Source organism: Ptychodera flava, chromosome 2 (genome assembly GCF_041260155.1).
Source record: "Ptychodera flava strain L36383 chromosome 2, AS_Pfla_20210202, whole genome shotgun sequence".
In the NCBI taxonomy this organism is placed as follows: Eukaryota; Metazoa; Hemichordata; class Enteropneusta; family Ptychoderidae; genus Ptychodera; species Ptychodera flava.
The window spans coordinates 42,006,398-42,022,508 of record NC_091929.1 but is presented as its reverse complement, the minus strand read 5'-3'; the positions used below and the strand labels follow the sequence as shown (position 1 = coordinate 42,022,508).

The 16,111-nt window shown below is 33.4% G+C and overlaps 1 protein-coding gene across 1 annotated transcript; it reads right to left on the bottom strand.

Moving 5' to 3' along the window:
* Positions 1 to 15,968, bottom strand: LOC139121151 (stabilizer of axonemal microtubules 4-like). Its single transcript, XM_070685827.1, has 12 exons — positions 15,838 to 15,968; positions 14,280 to 14,517; positions 12,570 to 12,723; positions 10,194 to 10,325; positions 8,858 to 8,918; positions 5,670 to 5,782; positions 5,023 to 5,094; positions 4,109 to 4,210; positions 3,488 to 3,676; positions 3,096 to 3,184; positions 2,429 to 2,593; positions 1 to 1,121 (listed from the first exon to the last, which is right to left on the bottom strand). Exons 2-12 carry the CDS (start codon positions 14,504 to 14,506, stop codon positions 1,031 to 1,033), a joined length of 1,395 nt encoding a protein of 464 aa, XP_070541928.1. The 5' UTR covers positions 14,507 to 14,517; positions 15,838 to 15,968; the 3' UTR covers positions 1 to 1,030.
* Between the last annotated feature and the right edge of the window lie 143 nt (positions 15,969 to 16,111).

The following is a 16,111-nucleotide window of genomic DNA, read 5'->3' as shown; positions in this document are numbered from 1 at the left end:
TCGATAAAAACAATAAAATATCATATTTGCACAAATAAATTCACCAATCTGCTGGAAATTCTTCGAAAAATTCTTTACAATATCTGACTCATAACTACTATATTCATAATTTCCAGAGCAAGCAATATCAAAGCAAAGCTTTCATTCTGACAATGTACTAAAAAAATTTGAAATTGGGCACTGAATCATCTTGACTTGAAAAATGAATAAATATTCATTTGTGTAACATGAAAAACTGTACAACTCTTGCCTATTTTCAGGGTCATCTCAAAAGATTACATTTATCCCAAAATTGAAAAAAACCACTGTAGTTCACCATTGGTCTTTGTAGGTTTATCTGTTTCCTTCATTCGTGTAAGAAGAATTCAGAAAAGAGCATTTTTATTATTAGTATTTTGCCTTTGTCTCTGCACAAAATAAGTGTTCATGGGACACAATGGATAAAGTACAGTGATTTTTTTACAAATATAATTTCTCTTTAAACTTAATATTAAGAGTTTATATATCTGCTATCAGAAGAACAAAAGAGTTGATTTCAATGCAGTACTATTAAAACATTTTCTCTGCAACATGTAAATCAATAACTGATGAGTTTAGGACCAAACACATTCCAGAAAACGTTTCAATTTTTGGGATACATGTCAAAAAACGACGATACCCTTGCACAACAGTGATTTCAAATACAGCATGCTCAGACAAATTTAATAATTTAATAACATTATCAGCTTGGTGTTTATTTATTTGGCTATTTTACATAAAATTCTATCACACATTTATAGATTTTGAAAATATCACACTGTTTAAGCAAAATTCTTTCTTCTTCACTAAACATGGACGGAAGCGTAGGCACGCAAACGTGACCTCAGCATGTTGTTTATCTGATTGCAAAATTTCCAACTTTACAGTGATTTTTTGATAAAAATCAAATCAGGTGCATTTTCATAAAATTTGGCACATGATTCTATTTTCACAAAATAGTGCCAGGGTCTGTGGAGGAGTATATTACACAGTTCAAGGTCAAATTCAATGTTTAAATGCAGGTAACAGCACGCTGGAATGTGACATGTTTTTTGCCGTCGTGTGTGTGGTCGTCGTAGAATGTATCTGTTGATTTGATGCTCCTGTAACAAAACAAGATAAAAAATAATCATAATATATCACAAGAATAACAGATCTCTTTCTGACAATATTTGAATTATTTTTGTTCCAGAAAATATGATTCCTTGTTAACCTTTAAGGTAGAACGCGCCTTGGGGACAGATATTTGGACTCTCAAACTTTTTCAATTCTATTTTTATCATCCACTTGTGGGGGTTCATTTTGAAACTCTTTGAATAAGGAAAACTTTCACCATCTTAGTTTTTTGAAAATCCTATATTTTATTTTTCTCCATAGAGTTAACACAGGGATGGTGGCCATTTTGAATTTCAAATCTTGGATAATTTGTATCTCTGGTATCAAAATTTGCACGGTGACCACTGAAATGTATTCCTGGTTTTTAAAGTGAATGGTTGAAAGATTCCTTAAGCAAAATTTGAGCAAAAATCTTTTACTTTCGAGGTGCTTACTACCTTAAGTCAATTTTTGTCTCCTTAGTTAATTAAAGTATAACTCAGCCAAGTTTTTCAGACCAGATGATTTTTTTAGATTTTTTCCCAAAAATTTGATCAAAAACTGTAACCTATGAATAGTGATGTCCATTTGATCCAAAATTATCAAAACAATTACAGAAAAATTCATAAAAATTGGTAAAAAGTTGCACTGAAATTTTGGCGGGAAAAATCACTCAAAAGGATTATGTACAATATGCAACATTTCTACTGACAAATGAATTCTGGTCTTGATTTACATTTGCTTATCAACGAATTACATTCAACATCACAGATTGTGAAGACAAGTTGAAAACTCAGCATTTTGACACGGTTTTGGGAGAAGAACAAGAACCTAACTATATTTCAAGAGAACAAAATTACTAGTAAATACATTAATAGTTTTGGCTAGTTGCACATTTTTTTCCACATGCTCTTTGAGCTGTCTTTCACTTTATATTCATTTATTTTATAGCATTGAAACATAAATTAAAATCATCATAATTTAAAATAAAAATTAAAAAAAAACCCCAAAATGGATGCAAGAAATATTTACTTCCAGTTATTTTCAAAATTATTTATACAAAATAATGGTAAATATTTACAAGTAGTGATTTCTGTTCAAAAAGTACATACATCAGAAGAGACAATTTGTTCCTTTTTCACTTTTACAGAGTTTTGAGTGATTAGGAAATAGACATTGAAATCATTGACAGATGAACAATCAATGATATGCAAAATTCAAACTGGTCAACCAATCACAAGCAATGTGTATTAATTGCAGGGTGTTTTCCAAAAGACGATTGGGTGAAACTCAAAAGTGTTTGATCCATGCCTACCTTGCAACATATGGATGTAGATTTCTCAACTGGCCTGTGGTGTCAAGTTCAGGGCCATAGGAATGAACAGCTGTACTTCTTGTGAATCCATCAGGAAGTTTGTCCTTGACATTGCCAAATGTACGGCCTGCCCTAGCCTTACCCTTTGGATTCATATCCCAGAACCTGTAAAATATGAACACATTACATTTATCACCCCTTTTGTCCTGAAAGTGGTTCATCCAACATCATTTAACCCAATGAAGGCTGAACCATAGCTACTTGTGAAAAGGTTGGAACTTTTGCAAATTTTTGTATTTTTTTCCGTGGTCATATTCTTCTATTTAATTTCATTAATACAGGAAAGTGGGTCATTTTAAGTCCCTCTATGTTGGCACTCACCAGCTAGCTTTCCTTGCCTGCTAGTTTCATGCTATCTGATGGTGGGCGCCCTCAGTGTTCAATTTTTTGAAACTAATGGATCAAGAGCTGCAAAAGGTGTTGTGATTTTGGATTTTGTATTTTTTGAGATTTTTTATCCAGTATCGTCAATGTATGATCCAATATCAGAATTGATTATTTTATTGAGATTGAGTATTTATTTACTTTACTCTACTTTTCTACAAAATACAGTTATGATGTTGTTCCTGGAGACCACAAACTAGAGAATGTTGTTTCTAAGATTTACCTTGTGTCATAGTGAGATAGCCACATTCTTGGATCAGATGGTCCATAACTTGAATCCTTGTCTTGGTTATGGCTGTAACCACTTGTTTCCTAAAATAATCAGAAGGAAAATAACATTACAAAAGAGCACAGAAAAATACATGAAAAATGTGTAAAAACAAAAGCATTTGATTGGAATTTTGTAGAGGGCGCTATCACTTACTCCTGTTTGTTGTTGCCCTGATGAATTTTTTTGTTCATACAAAAGATCATGCATGCATAATGAAGTATGGGTCTACTTCTATCACTCATAAAAAATGAGAAAAAAGCAATCTTTCTTTAAACATGAAAGACGATAGTATTATGTGTTTTTTCTGAAACGCAACATGGTTTTGAAAGGGCAGTAAAACTTACCTTGTAACCGACGGCAGTCTTTGCGAGTCTGTCTGTTTCACTGGGCGTGGGTCTCTGTTGGCCTTGGAACGCCTTAGTTGCAATGGAGGAATGGTTGTCTGGATTGGTCATGTTCAAATATTCAGCCGGGTCTTGTTTCATGATTGCATCACGGGCAGCACTGGGGACGTCGTGCAACTTTGTGTATGCCTAATGAAGTCCACATAAAACAATAAATTTATTTATAGCTACTATACTGTTAATAAATATGATGAAGTTTCATGATCGAAATATAAATGACAGTAATCTTTATCATTCATAAGAAATTCAAAAGTGTCACCTATTCATTTTCTTAGTATACTATGAGCATGAAAAATGTACAATCAACATATGCTCAAAATTTTAGAGTTTTGTCTTGAAAATTTTCACAAATTGCTTCTAAGATTATGTTGAATTATATATGTTTTTGCAAATATCAAGAATTCTGACTTTCTGATCTTGGCTGTGTCTGTAAAAAAATACGAAACCAACGAACTTTTCATAAGGACTGTCAGAAACACAGGGAATGGCACATAGCATGGGATAATTTCACGATAGTCATCGCTGAATTGGCCGGGACACAACATAGAGTTGAGAACTTACATCTTCCATTACTCTGTTAACATAGAGTGGTTTAGCAACTTCCCTGGTAAAACCTGTGTCTCTAACGGAACGATCTGTGACCACTGGAAGTTTTTCATCTCCCTGATGAGAGAGGGATATAGCGACAACTATTAAAATTAATAATAAAAAAACTTTGATTGTTGATAAGAAGATATTCAACTGATTGCTCCAGTCATAATATCCGAGGTCACTAAAGTTCTTACAACTCAGCAGAAAGCAGCTGAGTAACCACATCATCCCCAATTCACTGTGTACAAATCCATCATTGAGAACTATTTGTTAATTTGTCATTTGTTCTTCCTAAATTTCTAAAACGACATGTTAAGGCCAAAAAAGTAATAGGTTTGTTTCTGGTCATTGACATGTGGCAAAAATGATGCAGCGACGCAATTTTTTTCAATTATTTTATTTTTTGTAGAATTTTATACATTTTTCCCTTTTTTCCACAGAGGCAAATGAAAAACAGTAATATAAAAAGGGTTGATGTGAACACTTTGAAGTGAAGTGGGCAGTGACCAGAAACAAATTTACAAGCAAGCAATATAAAATATTATTATTATTATTATTATCAATAATGCATATATTGTTCTATTGTTTGATTTATGTGTGAAAGATCAATGTGGGAAGATAAGAGTATGTGGGCCATCATATTCCCTCAAATTTTTACCCTTTCACACCCATTCTCTGTGCACCCATCCAAGTTGAGTACAATGGAACCATACCAAAGTCTGATGGTGAAATAGTTAAAATTTTTCACCCCAGATTCTTTGCTAACCATGGATTACAATGAGTGTTGGCCAATCCTTGGTGGTGAAAGGAATAAAACATGTTGGGTCTCATCAGAAAAATTTATTCAGACGGAAAAAAATATATACCAGGTATATTGTACTTACATGAGAGTACTCTGAGGGTAAATAATGTGTCTTCATGATACTGCGACCAGTTGGTCTGTCTGTGAACCAACCCTGAATGTAAACAATAATATGGGAAATTGTGATGAGGATAAGGTAAATATATAGATCTATTGTACAGCCCGTAACATAAGGCAGAAATTTCAGATATTTGACTTTAAAAAGTTACAAAAGACAGATTTATAAAAATGTTCAAAAAGCTGCCACCTTTATGATATAACGGACAATTTCACTTTTGTGAGGTTCCAGCTATTGTAGTGATCAAATGTGTGACCGTTGGGCTAAAATGATGTTACCACTGACTAAAGAAAGTTCTTTCTTGTGTTAGAAATTTTATTAAGTACATGAATGGATGCAAAGACATTTTTCGGAATTCAAAGATTTCATAGATCTCTTAGCTTTTTATATGACCTATTGGTGTGTCTCTATCAAGTTCAATGGGTTTACTGGCTTATTATTGGTTCAATTTTGTATCCATGGTTACTGTTACCATGGCATCAGACTGAAGAGGTACTTACTGGTTTGTCAAGTTTGTATGGTTTACCAGGAAAGAATTTGATTGGTTCAATGTTGTATCCATGGTTACAGTAGCTATGGTTGCAGACTGAAGAAAAAGTACAAGTACTTACCGGTTTGTCAAGTTTGTATGGTTCGCTGGGATGGAATGTGATTGGTTCAATGTTGTATGCGTGAGTAAAACCAGTGTCTTCATTCCCACCGACAGACTTATGCTGTGTGTTCACTAGAAAAACATTGAAATATTGCAAAATGTCAAAGAAAATTTTAAGGTAGTATGCACCTCGAAAGTGAAAGACTTAAACTTTTGCTCAAACTTTCCTTAAGGAATCTTTCAACCATTCTCTTTCAAAATCAAGAATGAAAATCGGGGGTCACCATGCAAATTTTGGTACTAGAGAAATAAATAACCCAAGATTTACTGATATTTAAAATTCAAAATGGCTGCCATCCCTGTGTTAACTCTATCGACAGAGATAAAAATATTCAAATTTACAAAAACCTAAGCTGATTAAAAGTTTACTTATACCAAGAGCTTCAAAATGATACCCCACCAGTTGTAGGTCAGAAAAGAATTGTAAAAGTTTGAGAGCCTGAATATCTGTCCCTGAGGTGCAGTCTACGTTAGAGATGGGGTAAATAAATACATTTCTCTTACGAATAAATCTGATGTGTACTGCTATCATGTAAATCTTAAAAGCTAATTCTCAAAAAACTTAAGTGGAAAAAATGTTCAATCAAAATGTTGTAGATTTGAAACATTTGAATATTTTTTTCTTTTATAATTTATACATGCAGTTAAAAGTTGTAAACTTACAAAAACCCTAGTGTTTATTATGATATAGAAGTATATTTTGGTAATGTATTACAGCTGAGTTACTTTACATATATCGGTATATCTTGTCTGGTACTGGTTGAATTACATCATGAATTAACAATGACAAGGAAAGACAGTTCTATAAATCTGATAGTTCTAATCTGAATGGTATACAGTCACTGTAATCTAAATATGCCCATATATGGTCAATAGGGCGTTCCTTGGTATTCAAAATTCCCATGTGAGGGCGCTGTTTTTAAAAGGCAGCCACCCGCTTAAAATCTATGATTGGTTAGATTTTCTCTTTCCATGGTAACTGTGGCACAATTGGAACAGGTGACAGTACTAATTTGAATGATGAAATAAAATCTAACAGAATCAGTTATGACATATCTCTGGTTGTAGACTCGGTGGTTCATACCAGGGAATGTTACACATTGTGTAATTAAATCTGCTAAACCGGCAGCTAATTTTGAAGTACAAATGGGGAAAATGTGGTATTGGGTACTGTAAAACACTTTTAATTAGCTGTATACTTTTTAGCGAAAAATGGGAATTTGAATTTAATTAGTTGGTTCCTAATTTAGCTGACTAGACACTTTGACCATTGTAAATGTGTGAACCCTTGACTCTTGCTAAATTAGCTAAAAAAGCTATGCTAGTACAAAAGACGTTTTTACAGTACTTCAGTTTGTCCTACCGCTACCAACAGAAGAAGTGTAATATAAGATCTTAAATGTATTCATGTATTACTATGACTTTCATGTAAAATATGAATATTTATGCTGGGTGGAGAGGGACTTTTACAAAGCAAAATCCAATGGGATTCCTACTCAAACAACTACAGAGGGCGCTATGCAAACTATGTTGTTTAAGTTCCTAAATAACCACATTTAAAACAATAACTGTCTAAAATTTTACAATAGTACTAATTTTGCTGATTAGTCATTCCACATGGTTTATGAACTTGATACAATATTTCATTTAACAGTTGCAATGGTCTTTTGGAATAGAAGTATGACGATATGGAAATTGTAACCTCTGGTCAAACTTATTAAAACCACTGTCACTTTTGAGTGACCATGTTAAAACAAATCGCTGGTCAAGATGCTTAAAACACTAATCTCAGCTGCGACACTGCTTTCATATGGCCATTTTAACATCATCCTCTGATTGTACAATATCTTGTGACAGTCAAAAATTTCTTTCATCATCGGGAATTTTGAAATCAACTTGAAAAGAAAAGTGTGAGAATGCATCTATCTTACCGTGTATTACTGTTGATCAAACAGTGAAAAGACACACAGAAGGTGATATTCCATTTCCCAGCATGCAATAGCGTAAGCAAGGCAAAATAAACCATGCAGGTCAAAGGTTAATACACAACAATTGATTGCAGTGTTAGTTCATTATAAATAAGATATTCATCTATAAAACTAGTGACTACATAAAATTGTAAAATTTGTAATTACAAGTGCAACTTTAAGTTAACGAACTGTGAGTAACAGTGATGTGCAAGTGCAGACTTAAGGAAAAGACAAAAACTGACACATGCATATCTAAACGTACTGCAAAAATATTCTATTATTTTAATATTTTGAAATATTACAATCATAAACGACCTTTTGCAGTCTTTTTCTAATTTTTTTATATATCATTTGTGATAGAACTTACAACTAGTGAATGTTAGCGAGTGTGTTAATTAACTTTAGAATAAGTAACACTAGTTAATTGAATTTCCTGTGTTCGATTGGAGTATTTGGAAATCATTCCGACAGAAATGCTGATATTTCAGAATAAACATCGGGCATTGAATTTCAATCAACTAGTCCATTAACATTAGTACTGAACTGAAGTTACGAGTTATGTTTTGAAGTGATTTTGTAAGATGTGTGACTTGTTACTGCTGAATAACATTTTTTTTTTAAAGTTTAAAACCACTACGGGTGGATATCATAAATTGGATTCAATTAGTGACCCTTTGCTTAATGTCTTTCGCATAATTGCAGATTCCTGTAGTTTCAAGCAACCGTACAATGCTCTACATTTTTCAAAGCCACATCGCAAAAAAACAGTTGTTCAAAAAAATCCAAGATATTAAATCATCCAATATGTAAACAACAAGTGGATTTAGAGTTTTGTGTTGCTTGGCACGAGCCTTTTATTTGTCAGGTAACAAAATCCATACGATTGTAGGTACGGGATATTGCTGACGAAAGTTTACATGTTTCAAACAGTGTCTTCAGATGTATTATCACAGAAAAATTTCACTGTATAAAACCCAAAATTTACTGAAATTCAGGATAATGGAATCTTGAAATATTTTCAGAACTTTTTTCACCACATTTTGGTTAATTACCTCCCATTTTCTGTGTTCAATTTGGATACTGTATATGGAAATGGAGTTGGGAAAAACTGGTGACCGGAAAAAGGTATGAACAATAATATTGAAATGTGTGCATAGCATTTAGAAAATATACATACATTTAACGTTGGGCAGACCCTTAAATCGTTCATTGGTTTCAGTTGACATGAACCGTGGTCCCTGAAATAAATATAGGGAAAAAAATTATCAATGAATACCAAATTTCCTTTTGACCATTTCACAGAAAGAAATATTGGGAACTAAATCTCCTTTTTATCAATAAATGTTGGCCAGACACAGTTTTGATAATCTGATAGCAGAACCTGGGAACATACTTGCTGTTGTGCACAGTCTGTACCTAAAACAAATCTGAAAAGTAGAAATTCAAGTGCAGGGTTTATCACTGGGTCAGCCCTCTGTTACAAGGCAGGTTGGACAACAGGATCATGAACTTGAAGTAAAATCAGAGTCATTAACCCTTTGTGCACTGTCATATAACTCTGACTGTGTGGATGCTTCTTAAGAAAATTTCATCAAAATTCCAAATTATTAACCTCAGTACCTGAAATGACTTGTCACTTGTGGCAGAGGTTATCAAATTCCATTCTTATTGTGGGATTACCAAAAGGTATTTTGTTTTTTTTATGCCTTGTGTTAGTTATCTTAAGCTGAAACACAAAAGAATACCATCAGAACACTGCCATTGTAAGGGTGACATGTTGGATCATGCAGATTTATATAAGATTTTCTTTTTATATTTAGATATCTAATTTTCATCATTGTAGTCTGGCCCAAACCTATTTTTTTCAATGGTGAGATGGGCCTAATGAAAAGGGGAATGACTGGGGGCCATGGTGAGCAGACTGGAAATTCATCTTATCAAACTAGAGAAGGAAATTCTTGTACCAGGAAATCGATAGCAGATTATTGATAAATTTATCATTATGGCAGACAAAGCTTACATTTTTTTCTGTATTGGCAGCCGTATTCCGGGCTCCAACCGGGGTGCTCCACCCAAAGATATAATTCAGAGTTCATTCAAAGTTAACCATATACCGGTACCTTACACGTGCCATACCAAGCTGAGGCACAGATCTTGCAGCAACATGTACGGCATGTTTATATAGTTTTGAAATGAAATCATGAATATATCACGAAAAGTCACAGATATTGGGGCTTTAGGGTTTAGAGAGACAATACTGTGAACCTTTTGCATGGTGCAATCTTTTCTTTGAGAAAACATGGCAAAGATTATGAACCTTTGAAGCAGATCTCAAGACCTATGCAAACATCTCAAAGGGTGAAATTGGTGTATGTGATGAAGACAGAAATTTTTATTTTGACCCTTTTAATAAACTGTTCATCTCAAATTCCCCCGTTAAAAAAAAAGGTCAAAATCACCATTGTAACAATTGGTGTGGGCCAAACCATTTTGGTGATAGGGAACAGACTTACATGTCCAGCATTTTCCAGTTCAACGGGATCTTTGGGTTGTATTGTGTGAAGCCTGGCTTTGTGTTTTGGTAAGACACCGCTGGCAGAGATAGCTGGACCATGTTGTCTGGTGTCAATAAATACCTCCTTCACCTGGAATTTAAATGCAATGAGTTAGAGAAACATGCCTGAGTTATGATGAAAAAAAAGGAAAAGCGTTCCTTGGGATTTTCTAGTCGAGACAACAGAGTTATAGAGGCAGCGAGGGGAATTTTAATGTGTTTTGTTCAAACAGATTTCCCAATTATTTCATTATTGTTTAAAAAAAAATGCAGTGTTCTCCTCAGAGCAATTATAGAGTGGTAGCCGCCAGGCTTTAATTTTTGGTAAACAATAGAAACTCATTACCATAACAATTAAATTTATTGTTATGCAAATTAGCAATGACTCTACCAGAAAATCCTGGGGAGAACACTGAAATGTTAATTTTTTAATAGGTCGGTAAAGAAGTCTTTCAAATTTTTTTTTTTTTTCAATTTGGTGTGAACCATTATAAACAACAAAATGTGGCAAACTTATGCATGAATTTTGAAAATGGGACAAAAATATCTATGGTTGGAAGGTTTTTAGGGATTTTAATAGAGGAGGTTCAGTTCCCAGAAAGCCGGTATTTTTTTTATTTGTCCACACAGGTATATACATGTTGCGATAAAACAGAAAAACCTAACATTATTTCTGACAAATTTCTTCTTTATGTAACAAAATAACAAGACAAGAATCACTGATTATCAAAAAATACAAATATTGAAGTACACGCACAAGTATTTACTAATTTAGTGTCACCCAAAAAGTGCAAAAAAAATTTTCAATAAAAGAGACATGTTTATAGGTCATTCAGAAATCACTCCTGTTTTGACAAATAATAAAAAGTACAAATATGCAAGTGCAAAATATTGGCCCTCTGAAAATTTCACATGAAGTTGTCTAAAATTTTAGTCAGAGACTTTTTAGGAAATGTTTTGGGCATGCACTATTAATTCCTTGAACTTCATCCTTAAATTGTAGACATATATGGTATATAGCACATGAAAGAAATATATATCAAGTTCTATTGATAAGTCTATCATAATTTAAAACCCTTTTTGGAATATTAAATATCAAAAGTTGACCTGATAAAGTGTATAACTTAAAGGTTGAAGGTTTGACATGAACTCTTGGTGCAACTTCTACTATGTATTACTAAATGGAAGATGCAGCTAGATTGACATGGAAAATCAAGTTTTGTTTTCAAACCTAAAATTATAAATATTTGTTGCGTGTATATATAAATCTTTTATCATTGATAATGATCTAAATGGAAGATGCAGCTAGATCGAGAGGGAGAATCAGGCTTTGTTTTCAAACCTAAAATTATAAATATTTGTTGCGTATATATAAATCTTTTATCATTGATAATGATCTAAATGGATGATGCGGCTAGATTGACATGGAGAATCAGGTTTTGTTTTCAACCTAAAATTATAAATATTTGTTGCGTGTATATAAATCTTTTATCATTGATAATGATCTAAATGGAAGATGCGGCTAGATTGACATGGAGAATCAGGTTTTGTTTTCAAACCTAAAATTATAAATATTTGTTGCGTATATATAAATCTTTTATCATTGATAATGATCTAAATGGATGATGCGGCTAGATTGACATGGAGAATCAGGTTTTGTTTTCAAACCAAAATTATAAATATTTGTTGCGTGTATATAAATCTTTTATCATTGATAATGATCTAAATGGATGATGCAGCTAGATTGAGATGGAGAATCAGGTTTTGTTTTCAAACCTAAAATTATAAATATTTGTTGCGTGTATATAAATCTTTTATCATTGATAATGATCTAAATGGATGATGCAGCTAGATCGAGATGGAGAATCAGGTTTTGTTTTCAAACCTAAAATTATAAATATTTGTTGTGTGTATATAAATCCTTTATCATTGATAATGATCTAAATGGATGATGCAGCTAGATCGAGATGGAGAATCAGGTTTTGTTTTCAAACCTAAAATTATAAATATTTGTTGTGTGTATATAAATCTTTTATCATTGATAATGATCTAAATGGAAGATGCAGCTAGATTGACATGGAAAATCAAGTTTTGTTTTCAAACCTAAAATTATAAATATTTGTTGCGTGTATATATAAATCTTTTATCATTGATAATGATCTAAATGGAAGATGCAGCTAGATCGAGAGGGAGAATCAGGCTTTGTTTTCAAACTTAAAATTATAAATATTTCTTTTATCATTGATAATAATATACAGTTTGTTCTCTAGTACACAGGCATACTTGGCAAAACACATCGGTTCTAACTTGATTACTGTGAACAAAACACACTTACATCTCTGACGATAGGAGTCGTAATCGGTACTTGTCGAACGAAGCCGGATCCCGGTTGATGAAGATTCCATGGAAGTGGATCTTTGCCGTTAGAGTCATGTGAAGGTTGATAATGTTTGGTTGTTATGGATTTGTAGTTACCGGCAACAATATTTCTGTCAAATAAAATAATCATAAAAAATATGGGTATTTTAATCAGGGACAGTAGTAACTTTTGATGATTTTTGTTTTAACCCTTTGAGTGCTTTAATTTTTCCCATTAAAATTTCAGTGTAACATTTTACCAAGTGTCATGAATTTTTCTGTAATTTTTTGTTAATTTTGGAATGAATGGATACAACCTTGCAATGGCTAAAATTTTTGACCAAAATTTTGGGAAAAACCTGAAAAAAATTCTCTAGATCTGAAAAAAGTTGCTGGCTATGTTACATTCTATAAAGACTCCAAAAATTGACTTCGGCACTCAAAGGGTTATTGGCAACTGCATTTTCTTGTTGTACTCCACAAAGCATGTTGATACTTGTTAAACTCAGCCTGTACATTTGAAAACTGTGTTACTGTTGATCAGCAAATTTAAGTCTAGACCAAAACACAAATGTAAACAATAACAGTGCACTTTGCACAAATATACTGCAACATGCTTTGGGGAGTAGAACAAGATGATGCAGTCTATATAAAAAAACAAAAATAGTTTTACAAAGATCACCAAAAGTTACCATCAGCTAGGCAAGAGGAAATAAATCACTTTTCCTCAGGTTTTTTGGGTAAAGCTTGCAGAGGTGGCGAGTGAAATTTTGTTCTATTCTTTTACAAAATGGCAAAATCTCCCACTAGTTACATCGTTACTGCAGATGATTTGGAGTCTAGATTTTACAAACTGTTCACAATAATAGAGGCATTACATATACAGGCAATATTGACAGAACAAATTCTGAACATTTCCTCTCGCTCCGACAAGAAATCAAAATGTTTTAAAATATACATAACAAAAATGCCCTAAAAGTTGCAATATGGAAGTATATATTCGCGGCAATTTCCAAACAATATTTTCTTAATTGGCTGAAGTAGAAACAGCTATTGAGAGGAACAATTTCATTATTCTTCCTGGCCAAAGTATTGTCCTTTAGGGTGATTCATTGTTTCCATAACATGATATCATTCTTCAAGTTCACATGCATGGAAACACAATAAAAAATATTCAAAAACCCAATAAAAATTCCAATTTTGTTTCAGTGACGTAGTGCACTGTTCATTACAAATTATTCAAATTAAATTCAATAACTAATAAAAGTTCTTTGTGTTGTACCGGCTCTGTATGGTTTAACCCTTTGAGCGCTGTAATATTTCCCACCAAAATTTTAGGGCAACATTTTACCAGTTTTTATGAATTTTTCTGTAATTGTTTTGATAATTTTGGACCAAACAGACATCACATTTCATCGGCTACAGTTTTTTATCAAAATTTTGGCAAAAATCTGAAAAAATTTGACTGGGGTTACATTTTATAAAAGTGACACAAATTGAAATTGGCGCTCAAAGGGTTAATTCACCAAAATCAAGCAAAATTTAAATTTATTTATGGTGCAGATATAAAAGTTAATTTTGACTTCGGGGAAGAGCTATGAAATATTTAAAAGAAGGCAAATATACATCCAAAAACCCAAGAATAAATAATACAAAACACAAAAGAAAACATTTCTAAAATTCTCACCCCATCGATGGATTATCTAGGTCATCCAGTCGTTTTGTATAATATACTCCTGGTCTAAAATTTGACTGATATCCAGTTCCTACATGTTTTCCAGGGCGTGGATAGAATGGTTCTTTTCCGTACTTTGTGGAATAAATTGTGGAATAAAACTTCATGAGATCAGTGTCTGGTCCATAGCTGGCACACACATGCGGATTCTTCCTGCCCCATGGAAGTCGACCGGACATGATGAAAAATCCTGGAATAGTTGATTTTATTAAAATATCAGTCACAATCCATTACATTATGTGGTAAATAAAAGAAAACAAATAAACAAAAAACTAAAGTTCACATAGGGTTTTGCCTTCTTACTGCCATGTGTTCTGAATATGTTGGTCGCCTTTTGCTTATCGAAAAATTATTAAATGTCAATATTGCTTTGTATATCTGAAAATTCTGCAGAATGAAATTAACTGTTGTAGTATGTTTCTTGATTGAATATAACTGTCAAGTTCATTATCTCTTGTTTGTTTACTCTCTGATAATCACATTCAAAACAAACTCCTCATATTCTTTCTCCTGGGAACTGAATTCCACGAATCTGGGGAAATTGTGTGCCTAATCATAAAATCACACACAATGAAGTAATTTTGCATTGCTTGATTTATCTAGTTGTTGTTGGATTCACAAGGTAATAACGTGTTTCCTCTTTTTGCAGGTAGTAAATGTTCTTATCGCCTTGGCGTTTTATCAATATATTATCAGCTTGTTGTTAAGTTTGTCAAGAATATTTGCATAACAATACCAGATAACAAATGGCATGTGGACAGTTTATGCAGGGAAACCATAACACAGCCTGAATAAATGGGTCTGTTCTAGCCCAAATCAGGGCTGACTCGCAGCGTGTTTGCAAGGTTATATCTGATGGTCGATTGTCACTATTCACAGCCACTTAGGGAGTCTATTTGTATTGTTTTCATTATATTGGTAAGATTCAGCCACCCATTGGATAACAGCTTCGAAATCGCTGCGAGTCGCCCCCTAAATCATAAATTTAAAGGAACACTTTGGGAATTTTGAGCTTGAAAGAATAAGCTTTAGTAAAATGACTCTAATCTATGTTAAGGGTAGGGCTTATCAACTAAGATAACACTTTTAAATTACACAACAGCAAAAACATGCAGAGTGTTTACTCATGTACCGTGTACGCGTACATCTACAATGTCATATCCCTATCACAAAACATGGAGGTACCAGATTTAATGTTATTAAAAATTACAGAAAATCCTCGTAAACAACTTCAGAATTATCGAGTTACACAAATCTAGAAACAGGGTTTCTTGTGAACAGTATAATCCAATTTCTTTGTAAATAAACACCGCCAGCGTTTTGGCGCGGTTGTCCAGCCCACTATGCAATGCATAAACGTTAGTCTAGTCTTTTGAAGATCAAACACTTTGAATGGACGATACTGTGTATACGAATGAGGCGTATACCTACCGAGAGAAGGAAATAAGTCAGACGCATTTATGACCAGCCATATTACTTTAAGAACATGCAATTTTCATCATTTGCTTACCTTGTGTTCTAAGAAACGTTCAAAGATGACTTTGGGGCGTCCAAGAGTTCAAGCAGACACCAGACAGACGCTGCGACCACACCAGCTGAAAAAGATAATCGCTGAATATGTTTGCCGTTGCATGGCAACTTACACGCCTGCGCGGATCGCGGCATTGGTGACGTAGCAATGTTGGGGCACATGGCTGTGGTTCATACACGCGTCATCAAAATGTGTATCATGGGCTATATTTAGAACAAGACGTCATGGGTTCAGAGGCTGAAAACTGTAAAAA

What these genes read in the sequence shown, in the direction of transcription:
- LOC139121151 (XM_070685827.1), bottom strand. Translation starts at nt 14,506, where the DNA reads ATGTCCGGTCGACTTCCATGGGGCAGGAAGAATCCGCATGTGTGTGCC. An exon ending in CTAGATAATCCATCGATGGG is followed by an intron (nt 12,724 to 14,279) that starts GTGAGAATTTTA and finishes TTTATTTGACAG; the next exon opens with AAATATTGTTGCCGGTAACT. An exon ending in TTAACAGAGTAATGGAAGAT is followed by an intron (nt 3,677 to 4,108) that starts GTAAGTTCTCAA and finishes GGACTTCATTAG; the next exon opens with GCATACACAAAGTTGCACGA.